This window comes from Entelurus aequoreus, linkage group LG27, assembly GCF_033978785.1.
Source record: "Entelurus aequoreus isolate RoL-2023_Sb linkage group LG27, RoL_Eaeq_v1.1, whole genome shotgun sequence".
Lineage (NCBI taxonomy): Eukaryota > Metazoa > Chordata > Actinopteri > Syngnathiformes > Syngnathidae > Entelurus > Entelurus aequoreus.
In genome coordinates, this window is record NC_084757.1 from 7,295,805 (window position 1) to 7,312,297 (window position 16,493).

At 46.4% G+C, this 16,493-nt stretch overlaps 1 protein-coding gene across 1 annotated transcript in view; it reads left to right on the forward strand.

The window, feature by feature from the left end:
* The window catches only part of LOC133644085 (FRAS1-related extracellular matrix protein 1-like), a 36,837-nt gene extending 20,344 nt beyond the window's left edge, over positions 1-16,493 (forward strand). The window contains exons 7-24 of the mRNA XM_062038408.1: positions 2,716-2,912; positions 3,017-3,227; positions 4,845-4,989; positions 5,853-5,994; positions 6,512-6,710; positions 6,990-7,254; positions 12,400-12,820; positions 13,888-14,089; positions 14,226-14,370; positions 14,451-14,580; positions 14,650-14,722; positions 14,912-15,061; positions 15,140-15,405; positions 15,473-15,517; positions 15,583-15,744; positions 15,814-15,932; positions 15,999-16,084; positions 16,169-16,493. Of these exons, the coding sequence (XP_061894392.1) occupies positions 2,716-2,912; positions 3,017-3,227; positions 4,845-4,989; positions 5,853-5,994; positions 6,512-6,710; positions 6,990-7,254; positions 12,400-12,820; positions 13,888-14,089; positions 14,226-14,370; positions 14,451-14,580; positions 14,650-14,722; positions 14,912-15,061; positions 15,140-15,405; positions 15,473-15,517; positions 15,583-15,744; positions 15,814-15,932; positions 15,999-16,084; positions 16,169-16,356 (3,146 nt within the window). The 3' untranslated portion in view covers positions 16,357-16,493. The remainder of the gene's footprint in view (positions 1-2,715; positions 2,913-3,016; positions 3,228-4,844; positions 4,990-5,852; positions 5,995-6,511; positions 6,711-6,989; positions 7,255-12,399; positions 12,821-13,887; positions 14,090-14,225; positions 14,371-14,450; positions 14,581-14,649; positions 14,723-14,911; positions 15,062-15,139; positions 15,406-15,472; positions 15,518-15,582; positions 15,745-15,813; positions 15,933-15,998; positions 16,085-16,168) is intronic.

Below are 16,493 nucleotides of genomic sequence, written 5' to 3' on the forward strand. Positions count from 1 at the left end.
TCTTGTTGTCTTATTTGTATTTGACTTTATTAAATGTTAGGATATAATTTGATTAAACAAAACCAGATTTCTTTTAAGTAAAATCAAATGTATCCCGGCTGTTTATCTGCTTATGGAGTAACGTAGTTAATCATAGAACTGGCACCCAATGTTATTAAAAAGTATGGATTTTGAATCGAGAATCGTTTATAGGTGGAATCTCACATTTTAAAGTGTTTACTTTTCTGGAGATAAACTTACTACGATATGAACTGTTTCCTTTTCATCGATTGCTTTCTTTCATAATATTTGTTGAATAATTGAATAAAAAACAGCAATTAACAATCGCTGGCAGTTTACGTAAACATATCACGGACTTCCGCATACGAGGCGGCCATACTACACTTGCGATGGCGTACAGGTTATACAGTATTATCCTGTGCCAATCAGCACACTCCCTCGCTTGTATGCTCTTTGACAGGGCATACAAAAGGCATGGAAAAGTGATGAACATGTGAGTGCATGTGCAAGGTTAAGTTGCCTGGGCAGAATCAGGGTTGAGCAAGGTGCTGGCATTCAAGTGGCAAAACATCATGAAACGGTCAAACAAAACCGAGCTTTCCCAAACCGCCTCATTGATGTGACTTCCTTGCTTGGCCGTCATGATGAGAGTGTTGAATCATCCAATCCAATTCCAATCATGTGTGGAATAATTTCCCTTGTGGATCATTAAAGTTTGTCTAAGTAAGTCTAACATGGGGAATTACAGAAGCATTCGCTAAATATGACTCTGTCCTGTCTTTTCTGGTATGTCCCATGCAATCCAAAATGACTTGATCTCTTTCAGATACGGTTTCTGATGAGATCAAGGATGAAATTCAGGCTGATCCCTTTTAGCATGGCAGGTGGATGAAACAACTGACATAGCTTGCCATGCTCTGTCATTGTTCGCTATGTGGATAGGGCAGGTCAAATTCAGGAGCGCTTTATTGGATTTTTTGATGTTTCTGGGGTAAGAGATGCTCAGTCTGCTTTTGAAGTCTTGAATGAAAACATGCAGGGCTACAATTTCAGGGCGCAAACCTATGATGGAGCTGCTGTCATGGCGCCAGCTCTCAAAGGTTTGCAGACCAAAGTTAAAGCAATAGCCCCCAGTGCAATGTTATGCACACAGACTGACCCTGGTTCTGTCTCAGGGGACTAAATGCTCATCTGAGTGCAGAATATTTTTTGCATCACTCTCTGGGTTTGCCACATTTTTCTCAAAATGCACAGAGAGGACGTCTTTTCTTGAGTCTGCAGGCAGCTCAAGGTTGCCCACAAATTCTTCTTCTCGATGGGATTTCACATCACAGACAGCGAGCACAGTGGCAAACATTTATGATGCCCTCCTGCAAGCCTTTGAGATGATCATTGCAGATAAGTCCATGGATGATGACACATTAGACTGTGCCAAAGGATTTCTGATGAAACTGGAGGATTTAGATTTGTGTTCATGTTGTACACATATGAACAAATCTTCTCTGAGACTGATGTGGTGTTTGACATCGTCTAGCAGAGAACTATGGATGTTCTCTACTGCAAGAAAAGAACTGAATCTCTTCTTGCTTTTGTCAAAGAGAAGAGGTCAGAGGGGGCTTTCCAAGCTGTTTCTGCCAAAGCAGCAGATCTCACATCAGACCCACAAACTGAGCCCATGAGAAAACGCCGTCTGTCACAACTACAGGATCCCAATGAGCGCTACAGAAATCTGTTCATGGCCATCCTAGACAATCTCACAGAGCAGATACTTTGGCGTTTTTCAAAAATGGAAAGTCTGCACTTCTTGGAATTAGTCAATTCAGGGATATTTGATGAGATGAGACAAGTGTTTCCAGAGAAGGCATTTCAGAGTGTCTTGAAAAGTTTTGGCCACTTCTTTGATTCAGGGAGACTGAGGTCTAAACTTCAAGTCCTATATTCAAACCAGGACTTGCAGGGCAACAGGGGAAAGCTATGTGATTTATTGCTGTTTCTGAAAGACATGGAGTTGGAAAGTGCAATACCTCAGGTGTACATTAGTGGCAACCATTGGAGCTCCATGTGCAGGTGTAGAGAGGAGCTTCTCCTGTTCAAGTCTTACACCCGCAACACCATACATTAGTGGCAACCATTGGAGCTCCATGTGCAGGTGTAGAGAGGAGCTTCTCCTGTTCAAGTCTTACACCCGCAACACCATACATTAGTGGCAACCATTGGAGCTCCATGTGCAGGTGTAGAGAGGAGCTTCTCCTGTTCAAGTCTTACACCCGCAACACCATACATTAGTGGCAACCATTGGAGCTCCATGTGCAGGTGTAGAGAGGAGCTTCTCCTGTTCAAGTCTTACACCCGCAACACCATACATTAGTGGCAACCATTGGAGCTCCATGTGCAGGTGTAGAGAGGAGCTTCTCCTGTTCAAGTCTTACACCCGCAACACCATGGGCCAAGCAGCCTAGCTCTGCTGGCCATTGAGAGGACACTTGTCAAATCCCTGGAAAAGACGCCTTCTTGGTACGACAGGGTCACAGATCACTTTCTTAAAAAGGAACGGAGGGTAGAATTTAGGTACAACTAAAGAAACACATTTTATGATGTAGCTTCCCCTCCTTGAGAGAGCGCCATCCACTGGTGGCCACTTTCACTGTAGACAGCTTTGACTGTAAGTTTGATGTATTTCTTCTACATCAACATGCAGATCTTTTTTCTTACCAGCATCCTTCAGCCTGGACCACCTGACCTCTGGCTTCATCAACTATGTCCAATCGGAGCACAAAGGGGCGGAGCCAACCGTAGACCAGTTGTTGATCAGCGTGAGTGACGGCCTGCATCACTCCGCCTCCATCCCCTTGTACATCATCATCAATCCCACCAACGACGAAGCGCCTTCTCTGAAGCTCGCCAATTTCACCGTACGTAGTCAAGAGGTCACACGGTCAAGCAGTAACCATGGCGACGCAACTGTACAAGACGCAGGCTGGAAAGAAATAACCACAACACATGATGACTCACTCAGGTGAAGGAGGGGGGCGTCAGGGAGCTGACCCCCTCCGTCCTGGACGCCTTCGACCTGGACGCCCCGCCAGATGTCCTCACCTTTACCGTGGCGACACCGCCGGCTCACGGCAGCCTGATGAACGGCGTCTACGGCGTCGAGACGGCACGCTACAAAGAGGCGACCGCTTCCCTCGTAGTCGCCTCCTTCACACTGCGCCAACTCAGAGAGGGTGAGACCCGCCACACACCCAGGGCAGAATACAAGGACTTGCAAATCCTTTTCAACTTATATTCAATTGAATAGACTGCAAAGACAAGATATTTCATGTTCACACTGACAAACTTTGTTTTTTTGCAAATAATCATGAACTTAGAATTGAATAGCAGCAACACATTGTAAAAAAGGCATTTTTAGCAGTGTGTTACATGGCCTTTCCTTTTAACAACACTCCGTAAAGGTTTGGGAAGTGAGGAGACACATTTTGGAAGTGGAATTATTTCCCATTCTTGCTTGATGTACAGCTTAAGTTGTTCAACAGTCTCCCTTCTCATATTTTACACGCCACACATTTTCAATGTCTGGACTACAGGCAGGCCAGTCTAGTACCCGCACTCTTTTACTACGCTGTTGTAACACCTGGCTTGGCATCGTCTTGCTGAAATAAGCAGGGGCGTCCATGCTTGGATGGCAACATATGTTGCTCCAAAAGCTGTATGTACCTTTCAGCATTAATGGTGCCTTCACAGATGTGTAAGTTACCCATGTCTTGACCACTAATACACCCCCATACCATCACACATGCTGCCTTTTACACTTTGACACTAGAACAATCCGGATGGTTCTTTTCCTCTTTGGTCCGGAGGACACGACGTCCACAGTTTCCAAAAACAATTTGAAATGTGGACTCGTCAGACTACAGAACACTTTTCCACTTTGTATCAGTCCATCTTAGATGATCTCGGGCCCAGTGAAGCCGGAGGTGTTTCTGGGTGTTGTTGATAAATGTCTTTGGCTTTGCATAGTAGAGTTTTAACTTGCACTTACAGATGTAGCGACCAACTGTAGTTACTGACAGTGGTTTTCCGAAGTGTTCCTGAGCCCATTTATCAGTCTTTTTTGCCACTTGTGCCAGCTTTTTTGAAACATGTTGCAGGCATCAAATTCAAAATGAGCTAATATTTGCAAAAAATAGAGATTTCCAATTCGAACGTTAAGTATCTTTAGTAGTAGTAGTCTTTGCAGTCTATTCAATTGAGTATAAGTTGAAAATGATTTGTTGTATTCTCTTTTTATTTACCATTTACACAACTTCACTGCTTTTGGCTTTTGCATAATTGACATGATCAGATCATATTAAAGTTTAAAATATGCATTTTTTTTCTGTCAACATTTAAAGAATAGATGCATTTTTTTAAAAGTATTTTTTTGAAACCCATTTTTTCCAGGCTAGGCGGGCCACATAGAATAATATGGCGGGCCAGAACTGGCTCCTGGGCCTTGAGTTTGACACCTGTGCATTATGCTAAAGATAATTGATAAAATTGGTAAATACAAGAATATCAACACAACAAATGGTGTTCTAGAACTAAGAATGCACACTTAGTAAATGGAGTGCTGTAATACAAATGATTGTTATGACCAAAACCAAGTAAGGATGATGCCGTCGCTAAAAGATTGCACTAAATGTCATGTTTTTTTTGACGTAACTGAAAAACTACTTGCTTATGTGTGCTCATGTCCACTCCCTCGCTGCCTCGCTGCCTCGCTGCCTCGCTGCCTCGCTGCCTTGCTGCCTCGCTGCCTCGCTGCCTCGCTGCCTCGCTGCCTCGCTGCCTCCCCCACGCAGGCATGAAGTTGGTGTACATGCACGATGACACGGAAACCCTGAAGGACGTGCTGACGCTCCGACTGACAGATGGCGTCCACGCGGTCCAGGGGACGAGTTGGGTCACGGTGCTGCCGCTCAACGACCACAAACCTCTGCTGCTCAAGTACGTGCACGTGCACACACACACACACACGCACACACGCACACACACACACACACACGCACACACACACACACACACACACAACACACACACACACACACACACACACACACACACACACACACACACACACACACACACACACACACACACACACACACACACAGCTGAGGGGCCCAGTTGAAATGTTTAGAGGAGGTTTTAGTCTGAAAGTGGGACGTGGCTCTGCTCTGATGTACAAAGACAGCGTCAGCTGTGAACTGGCCAAGTGGCGGGGGAGGGGGAGGGGGAGGGGGCGGGGCTCTGAGAGGGAACATGTGGCGGGTGACTTTGCTTGAGTGGGTGGCTACTCAAACAATATTTTCATTTGAATGAGTGATTGGGAATTTGCACCCTTCACTGGCTTCCCTGTTTGCCCCCCCCCCCCCCCCCCCCCGGACCAAGGTGCTGGCACGGGCCGAGCTGGTACTGTCAGGAGCAGGCGGGCGGAAGTAACGGCGAGACTTGGCAGATGCCCGCATCCTTGTTTGTGGCGTCCTGCAGGATGGACGTGGCAGCTCGTGTGTCCTGCGTGGATTTTACTTCCGATTGAAGACCCAGACAGACGCTGTAAACACCATCACCCACCCCCCACCCCTCTCAACACCATCACCCGCCCCCCACCCCTCTAAACACCATCACCCGCAGGAGGAACCTGCTGTCACACAAACTTTATGCTTCTTCCTTTAGTCCAGACGGTTGCGTGTGTTTTCCTCTTGGCTGCGTTCACTCCACAGGAAGTGATGTCACCGCACAGCTTTTTTCCTCTGCCGCTTGCTTTTTCTTTAGCTTTTTTGTCACGCCATCCCTGTGGGCTCTTTCAGGAACGCCGGTCTGGAGGTGGAGTCCGGCGGCCGCAGAGTGATCTCCAGCGTGGTTCTGGAGGCCCAGGATGCGGACTCACCACCTGACCGCGTCTTCTATTTCCTCAACGCCGCCGCCCGATTTGGAGAACTGCAGCTGAAGGTGAGGTCAGGACTAGGGCAGTTAAAGGTGAGGTCAGGACTAGGGCAGTTAAAGGTGAGGTCAGGACTAGGGCAGTTAAAGGTGAGGTCAGGACTAGGGCAGTTAAAGGTGAGGTCAGGATTCGGGCAGTTAAAGGTGAGGTCAGGACTAGGGCAGTTAAAGGTGAGGTCAGGACTCGGGCAGTTAAAGGTGAGGTCAGGACTCGGGCAGTTATAGGTGAGGTCAGGACTCGGGCAGTTAAAGGTGAGGTCAGGATTCGGGCAGTTAAAGGTGAGGTCAGGACTTGGGCAGTTAAAGGTGAGGTCAGGATTCGGGCAGTTAAAGGTGAGGTCAGGACTCGGGCAGTTAAAGGTGAGGTCAGGATTCGGGCAGTTAAAGGTGAGGTCAGGACTCGGGCAGTTAAAGGTGAGGTCAGGATTCGGGCAGTTAAAGGTGAGGTCAGGATTCGGGCAGTTAAAGGTGAGGTCAGGATTCGGGCATGTTGTCCTGCAGTAGCCAGCGTGTAACTTGTCTGCAGGCTCAGTCGGGTTGGACCCAGCTGGCGGTCGGTCAGAACTTCACTCAGGACGACGTGGACATGAACCGACTGTGGTACGCGCACGCCGCCAACGCCTCCGAGTTCAAAGGTCACGACAGCTTCCGTTTCAGCCTGAGCGACTTGGACAACAGCGGCCCGCCACAGAGCTTCTTCATCTCCGTGCACACGGTGCAAAAAGGTGAGATCCGGTTCAGGTAGACAAACGCACACCTCAGCGTGCTCATGCATTATTGAGGGCTCGCTCGCCGTGCCAGCTTTGCCAGTCGGGTGAACACACCACCACAGGTCCTGGCCTCTCCTGGCGCCCAGCCCCGCCCACCTGAGGTGAGAAAGGAGCGAGCTGAATAATTAACGGTGGAATGCAGCAGCTGTGCACGCCACTCCTAAGGGTGGCGCTTCTCTTCACGCGTCATCGTCCCGAGTCTGTGGTTACAAATGTGACCTCTGACCCGTGCAGGGAACATCTCGCTGGCGAGCAGGGCGGTGGCGCTGGCGGAGGGGCAGCGCGTGGTCCTCAACACAGACTTCCTGTTGGCTTCTGACGGCGCCGGGCGTCCGGACGAGCTGATCTACACGGTCACGGTGCCGCCGCGCCACGGCTTGGTGCACGGCGTGCGGAGGCCTGGCGTGCCACTGCACACGTTCACGCAGCTGGACGTGGCGGCTCACAGAGTGTGTTACACCCACGACAACGGCCACACCCACCGCAGCGACAGCTTCAGGTCAGTCTGTGCCTCAGGTTAAAGGTCAAGACATGTTGAAGTCATATTCAGTTCAGTGACTACTAGGGTTGTACGGTATACCACTGCTAGTATAGTATACCACTGCTAGTACGGTATACCACTGCTAGTACGGTATACCACTGCTAGTATAGTATACCACTGCTAGTACGGTATACCACTGCTAGTATAGTATACCACTGCTAGTACGGTATACCACTGCTAGTACGGTATACCACTGCTAGTATAGTATACCACTGCTAGTACGGTATACCACTGCTAGTACGGTATACCACTGCTAGTATAGTATACCACTGCTAGTACGGTATACCACTGCTAGTACGGTATACCACTGCTAGTACGGTATACCACTGCTAGTATAGTATCACGCTCCATCAATCAAAAAGAGTACTATTTGAAAAGTACCGCTTCTGTCTATCTGTGTTGGCGCTGTGATGAGGTGGTGACTTGTCCAGGGTGTACCCCACCTTCCGACCGAATGTAGCTGGGATAGGCTCCAGCACCCACCGCGACCCAAAAGGGACAAGCGGTAGAAAATGGATGGATGGGTTCCCCAATTTGTATATTTTTTAAATTTTAACAGGCATGACGGTGCGTCGTCACGTGGTGACATTGCTGGTTTTAGGAGCATGTTGGGCAGCGCACACACACAGAGTACTTACAAGCAGACAGTGTGTAGACAGAAAAGCAGAGGAGCATGTTGGGCAGCGCACACACACAAAGTGTTGGGCAGCGCACACACACAGAGTACTTACAAGCAGACACAGTGTGTAGACAGAAAAGCAGAGTAGCATGTTGGGCAGTGCACACACACAGAGTACTTACAAGCAGACACAGTGTGTAGACAGAAAATTAGAGGAGCATGTTGGGCAGCGCACACACACAGAGTACTTACAAGCAGACACAGTGTGAAGACAGAAAAGCAGAGGAGCATGTTGGGCAGCGCACACACACAGAGTACTTACAAGCAGACACAGTGTGAAGACAGAAAAGCAGAGGAGCATGTTGGGCAGCGCACACACACAGAGTACTTACAAGCAGACACAGTGTGAAGACAGAAAAGGGAGAATGGTGTAAAAAGTCAAGATAAAGGTGAAGTTATAACACTGAAACACCCTCAGGAAGAGCTGCTTTAACACTCGGCTAACATCCATCCACAGTGTTTTAGCTACTTCTAAATCACTAATCCTGGTCTCCATGGTGACAAATAAAGTAAGTTTCTTACAAGTATCATTATCACTGGAGGACGAGGAATAGCTAAACATGCTTCACTACACACCGTAGGAGGATACAATAGCTCACCGCTGTCACCGCTAACAAAATCAAGCACGCCTAAATGTAAACAAATGCCATGGGTGGATCTACACCTAAAATCCACTGTAATGATACCAAGTACAAAAGCGTATCTAGTCGATACTACTATGATTACATCGCTATTTTTTATCGTCACAAAATCTTTTTTCCTTTTTGAATTTTTGTTATATTATTCTTATAAAGTCTTGAAATATGTCCCTGGACACATGAGGACTTTGAATATGACCAATGTATGATCCTGTAACTACTTGGTATCACATCCATACCTAAATGTGTGGTATCATCCAAAACTAATGTCAAGTATCAAAGAAGGGAAGAATAAGTGATTATTACATTTTAATAGAAGTGTAGATAGAACGCGTTAAAACAGAAAATTAGCAGATATTAACAGGAAATGAACAAGTAGATTAATAATCAATTTTTACAGTTTGTCCCTCATAATGTGTAGAAAATAATAGGTGTATAAATGACACAATATGTTACTGCATACGACTAATTAGGAGTCTTTGTTTGTTTACTTACTACTAAAAGACAAGTTCACTATTTTATTGAAGGACTAAATGACAATAATAAACATATCTTTAATGTACACTAACATTTGTTGTTACAATTAAACCAATAATGACATTTTTGTGGTCCCCTTTATTTAGAAAAGTATGGAAATACATTGTGGTACCAGTACCAAAATACTGGTATCGGGACAACCCCAGTGACTACAAATAATCGCCATCCTACTACTAATAATAATCCTAATGAGAAGAAGCTAAATAAAAAGTGATGAAAGCCAGAAAGATGTTGATGTGCCAGTTTGGCAGGTGGCGATGTTTTATGTTGGCGAGGGTGCGTTGTGTCGACTCGCCAGGTTTGTCACCCAGGCCGCCGCCGCCGCCGCCCGAACCGCCTGGCAATTTGGCCGCCAAACCACAAAGGTGTCGGAGCCAAGAAGCGCGTGCACGGGACCAAGTGACACGTTACAAGCATCACTTTTAAATCCAAATGAGACATATTCAAATGTTGAATAGTCACTGCCTAATTGGCTCTTTTGCTCTGCACATGAATCCACAAAAGCAGATACTACAAAGATTTAACAGCACTGAGTCACAAATAGTGTTTCAATATCTATTTCTTAAGGATTTCAATATCGGCGTTAGAATTTCAGCGTGAGTGATTTTGAGGGGGCTGTGTCTCAGGTGTGGCCTCATGAACACACACCTGTGCGTGTCAAAGAGAGGTGACAGCCATGATGAATGGCCATGATTAGGACAGAAACAACAACGTTGGCACGCCGGCAAACATGGCGTTGGACACAGACATGTCCCTGAGCAAACATGGCCCACGCCGGAGCCAGATGTTGCACCAGGACGCTCGTGTGTGTGTGTGTGTGTGTGTGTGTGTGTGTGTGTGTGTGTGTGTGTGTGTGTGTGTGTGTGTGTGTGTGTGTGTGTGTGTGTGTGTGTGTGCGGTGGCTCAGGATGGCGAGGCCCGCGGCAGTTTGTCAGCTGACTGGCTGCAGGGCGGATACACAGATTGTGTTGGCAACGTCTCCAACACAAGTGCTACTTGCTACTAGCTGTGTGTATGTGTGTGTGTGTGTGTGTGTGTGTGTGTGTGTGTGTGTGTGTGTGTGTGTGTGTGTGTGTGTGTGTGTGTGTGTGTGTGTGTGTGTGTGTGTGTATCTATATTTACTAAAATATTCAACTTTAATAAATATAATAAAAATTAGGGATGTCAAAAAAAAAGATTTTCGAATTATTCGTAGTTTTGATTTGTAACGATTTTTAATCTATTAAAAAATGAATCAAAAATCGATTATTTAATCTTTTTTTTAAATTGTTGTATCTGTTCTGTCCAGCCACTCAGGCAAATCATATTGTTGATGTCGATCAGGTGTCAAAGTCATTTGAGCTCAGGGGCCGCATGGAGGAACATCCGTGCACAAAATCACGGCATTAAAAGTAACAAATTAAGATTGTTTTATTTGTCTTACTTTGGCCAAAAATAGAACAAACACATTGTGAAAATATTACGATAATAATATAGACAAAACTAGTAAAGTTTAGATCCATGAAGGAAAGAAGAAAGTGAATGAATGTTTATAACTGAATACATTTACATATGCATAAAAATATGTTTTCTTTTGTATTATTTTTTAATGAATGAAGTAACGTTTATGACAACCTTTTTCCAAAAGACAATATAGAATGTGAGATATAACAACAGTGTAATGCATACATTTAGCATTTGTTTACAAATAGCTTACAAAAAAGTGGGACCCCAAAAATGTACTGTGGGACCCCATTTTTATGACTTGATGGGGTCCCTGGGACCCCATTTTGAAAATTCCTAGCGCCAACACTGATGGAGTACTGGTGCGTGCAAAACAGCAGCAGGTGGCTGTGGCCTGTGGGCCGCTTCTAATACTAATGAAATATCATCCCGGGGGCCATAGATAATTCACTCCTGGGCCGGATCTGGCCCACGGGCCTTGACTTTGACACCTAGGATGTAGATGATCTATATCTGCTGTACACATTTACTTTAGGAAAGAGAAGTGTTGAATATTTCTCTTGTTGTCTTATTTGTATTTGACTTTATTGAATGTTTGGGTAGAATTTTAATAAACAAAACCAGTTTCAAGTAAAATAACATTTATCATGGCTGTTTATCTGCTTATGGAGAACTGTAGTTCATCATAGAACTGGCACCCAACGTTATTCAAATGTGTGGATTTTGAACCGAGAATCATTCTGAATCAAGAATTGATTCTGAATGGAATCGCTGACCCCAAGAATGGAATCAAAGTCCTCGTAGTAATAATAATTATGTAGCTATTGTCTCTTCTTAGCGTCTTTTTTATGGCAAACACTGTGTTTATTGGCAGACGACATTTTTATGAACAAGTCTAGCTTTCAGTGAGGCCCGTATAAGAAAGACAGATAAAGGAGGCAATGTATCAAAACACTTTGTAAAATACAGACGCGACAACCACTCCAGTGCAGCTCAATATATGCTGAGTTGTAATACACTTTTCCACCACCTGTGGCAGTAATGACAATCTCAAACAAACAGAAGTCTGGAGCTAAAGTCATAGAGAAGTTTCTTAAGCGCAAAAATTATGACTAAAGTGGTGAAGCTGTATTTTTATTTGCATTTTAATTTTATTGACAGTTTAGTTAAGAAACATTTATTATCAGTCTATTTTATTTTATCACAATATAATTGTATGTAAATGTATTATTTGTCAGTTATGTACGAGTCCCTTTTTGATTAGTACTTCTTTTTCTAATCAGCCTGACCTAAGCCTAAGGTTTATGTGTTCAATAAATAACATTCTCTGTGATTAACACATGCTTTCATATCATTGGACAAGGTTGTCATTTGTAAGTAATTTAGATATAAATATTGAATACTATTAAAATCAAGAGTAAAAACTAGTTCAGTGTTAATATTTGAGTGGGCCCCTGGCCTCTCTGTAGTGGGAAAGTTGGGCCCCGAGGTTAAGAACCCCGGTTCTAAGCTATCTGAATATAACATCAACATATTGACTTTGTGCAAAGCATTTATTCCAACATAGTTAGTTTGTGTTGACAAGAATAGAAATAAAGCTAATTAGCTGCAGGACAAAAAGGGCCCTCGTGCCACACTCTGGACATCTTTGGTTTGAGGTTTAAAGTGCGTCTGCACATTCACTCGGAGAGATAAAGTGGATTTTGCCTTGCTTAGTTCATTAGCGTAGCGTGTTGATAGCATGGCTAACGTTAAAGCGATTTCTTGATCTCGATAGGTCTTAACTTTTGACTTTTGTCACAACAGTTTCGTCATCACCAACGGCCACTCGTCCCGCACTGGAAGTCTGCATTTACACATCGAGCTCAGCGACCGAATCCCGCCAACGCTGGAGCGCAATGCGGGTTTGGGCCTGCAGGACGGCGCCACAGAAACGATCACGGCGGACCACCTGCAGCTCAGCGACCCCGACACAGCCGCCTCAAACCTGAGCTTCGTGGTCACCGAGCCACCCCGCTACGGCCGCCTCATGCTCAGGGGAGTCCCGCTGACACCCCCGCTTAGGTTCACCCAGACGGACGTGGACCAGCGCCACCTGGCTTACTGGCACAGCCGGGGCAGCCGGGCAGAGATGGACAGGTTCTACTTCTTGCCCACTGATGGCAACAATCCAGGTTACCTGGAGTTTGGACAGTTGACAGAGGAGCCGGCAGCATTCATCGTTCAGGTGAGCTTTGAGATGTTGAAAAAAAAAGAAAATGAACAATAGAATGACATTAGACCTATATTTAGCTTAATTTAGTTGTTCAATAGTCTTTAAAAATAAAATCGATTCAAAACTATAGAACACTGTTGATCTCAAATATGAGTGAGCAGTGACATCTAGTGGCAGCAGTGCAGAACTGCACACTTCATTAGAGTCAAGGAACATTTCTTACTTGAATACATCCTCCATCCATCCATCCATTTTCTACCACTTGTCCCTTTCGGGGTCTCGGGGGGTGCTGGAGCCTATCTCAGCTGCATTCGGGCGGAAGGCGGGGTACACCCTGGACAAGTCACCACCTCATCACAGGGCCAACACAGATAGACAGACAACATTCACACTCACATTCACTCACTGAGGACCATTTAGTGTTGTTAATCAACCTATCCCCAGGTGCCTCACAACACGAAGGTTCTGGGTTCAATCCTGGGCTCGGGATCTTTCTGTGTGGAGTTTGCATGTTCTCCCCGTGACTGCGTGGGTTCCCTCCGGGTACTCCGACTTCCTCCCACCTCCAAAGACATGCACCTGGGGATAGGCCCCTCCCACCTCCAAAGACATGCACCTGGGGATAGGTTGATTGGCAACACTAAATGGTCCCTAGTGTGTGAATGTGAGTGTGAATGTTGTCTGTCTATCTGTGTTGGCCCTGCGATGAGGTGGCGACTTGTCCAGGGTGTACCCCTCCTTCCGCCCGAATCCAGCTGAGATAGGCTCCAGCACCCTTGCGACCCCGAACGGGACAAGCGGTAGAGAATGGATGGACGGTAAATTAAGGATAGCCTGACAACTATCCATAAAGTCAGGCCAACACGAAATACACAATACAAGGTCCACAGCAAGGGTCTTACCTCAAGGTTCCAGCAGGATGGGTTTGGAATCAGCCCTGTGGAGTGAGAAAAAGAAATTTAGTTTACCACACGGAATGTATATTTTTCAAAATCATCCCAAAGATGTATAGCACGGTTTTAAGTAGACCCAAACTTAGAAGAGAGACAAATAAATAAGCCAAACTGCACCTGACATAGGTGGAGCAGGTGGACAGGTCGCCTCCGAGTCTGACCACCAGGGGGAGTCCCAGCGAGGTGGCAGAGCTAAGCGACGGGCGATTTGTCATCTTCCTCACCTCCAGACATCTGCAGGCAGCTGACGCCGACAGTCCGGTGGACGAGCTTCAGTTTTCAGTCATCAGGCCTCCGCATTTCGGCTACTTGGAGAACATTCTCACAGGTAAGATGACGAGCCCGACTTCCTGTCATGTGTCGCTCAAAGCGTACCAGGGTCCCGGTGCTTCCTTGCCGGCGGAGTTGTTCAAAGAAAAAGTGAACGTGGTAAATAACTCAGAGTCCTGGTCTCAATCTTCCAGGAGCTTACATCAAAGGTCGCTTTACGCAGCGAGATGTGGAGCATCGCTCAGTGGTTTTTGTCCTTCCCCCTGACATGGAGGTGACAGCCGACAGCTTCCAGTTCCGCCTCAGTGACCCGGCCGGCAACTCAGCCCTGCCTGAAACGTCAGTTTGGGGTCAAATATGGGATTGGACAGCGGCTGATTCAGAAAGCCGGGTGTCATTTGACTAAGTCTCTCCTGTAGACTGGAGCTGTCCTGGTCCCGAGTCCAGCTATCAGCTACCTGCTACCGGACCTGTGAGACTGCAGGAACGCTACAGGTCCAGATCGAACGCAGTGGAAAGAGCAGCGAGCCAGCTTATGTGGCCATACAGGTCAGGACAGCGCCAAAAAAGAAAGATTTGGGTGTTCCCTATTGAAAGTGACACTCTGCATCCTCACAGGTGGAGGACGGGACTGCCAAACTAGGCCAGGATTTCACACACAGTACAGCCGGACTCATCCAGTTTGATCCAGGTTGAAAAACTGCACTTTGTTGGAAAGACGTCACTGTTTGATATGCATATACATACTGTATGATAGTCGCCTCTCAGGTGAATCTGCAACAATAAAAGAGCATCTGTCTGGGGACAAGGTCAAATAAGTCTTTTGGGAAGGTGCATGCAGAGCCTTGTTACCATAACAAGCTAACACGCTTCACTCTAGGAGTCAACATGAAAACTTGGAACATTTACTTGAAAGACGACGGACTGGAGGAGAACCACGAGACCTTCACGGTCACTCTGAAGAATCCAAAGAATTCGGTTCTAGGACAAAGAAACTCAGCCAGCGTGGAGATCATCGATCCGAGAGGAGGTGATAGAGCATCCACACTCTCGCCATCATGTTTGATCTGAATGTTTCCATGCTCAAAATGCTCCCACATGCTATCAGGAAAGTGTGATCCTGGCGACCTGAGCAAGGAAGAAGAAGACAAGGCCACGCTCCACCCCACCATTCATGCTCCTCCCCCACCTACGGAAGATGAGCCTGTCACAGATATCGAGGTGGAACTTCTGTGGGAGAACCAGCCTCACCCTCCCCGTGGTGATGTTCCAAACCGCCATCACTACCCAGAGGACCAGGCAGTCCCTGGCAACATACCCTCTGTTGGCCGGCAGCCAACAGTCACTGGTAATGCTGGGAATACTGGACTTAAGGTGAGAAGTTATTTAAGCGCCTCTTAGGACACATTAGGACAAACATCTTACCTGTGTTGGCATTCAGGTGCGTCTGTCAGCAGGACCTGGACCTGAGCAGAAAGTCTGGACGGTAAGATTGAAAAGATAACAGAACCAGAATTAAAATCTATGCCTAAACTGACCCTCTTTCATCAGTTCCACAGTCTGACTCCTCTGCGGCTGGAGGAGGTGGCACCAGGGGGCGCTGTACAGGGCAGCTCGCACCACACCCACTTCCTGCAGCAGGGGCGCCTTGAAAACATCCCTCAGTTGGATCATGCAGGAACCAGGCAGAAGGCAGAGCTGCGCCAGCGCAAAGTACTTTTCTGGCATTATGAGGACACACATGTCACCTTGTCTCTGAGTTGGTTTTTTTTACTTCTTCAGGCGGGACGGTCGCTTAGAAGCTGGTGTGAAGATGGTTGGACCCACCACAAGGGGCGCTGTTACCTCGCCAGCTTATCTGTCAGCAGCTGGGCTAGTGCCGAGCACACATGTTCTCTCCTGTACGCCTTGCTTTTTTTACAATTCAAGAACTCAAGTTAAAATGACTAAATCCACACTTTTCACAGGTTTAACAGCAGCCTGGCGAGTGTTCGGTCCAGACGGGATATGCCATGGCTATGGAAGTTTGGCGGGAAGAAGCCATTTTGGATCAGTGAGTCTCGACCTGACGACCTCATGAGAAGTCAAACCTAAAGCTGTACCTTTTAATTTGTACTTGTTTCTTGCTGCTCCTCAGGTCTACCTGGAGGTATGAGTGAGGGAAAGTGGACATCGCCACCCCAGATGTCGCCACCAACACCAAACGAGCCTGATCTTGTATCAGAGTGTGTGCTGGTTCAACAGGCCTCACGTTGGACCTCGACAAACTGCAGTGCCGAAACTCAACACGCATTTATCTGCTCCTCGCCAGCAAATACGCACTAAATATTGTGGTTTTTAAATGAAATCATGTTTCTTCCTTCATTTATCAAACTTTGAAGGATGTGTACTAAAAGTCACATGTACACTAAACAAATGCAATAAACAACTGCTTCATCCTCTCTTACCATACTTGCCAACCC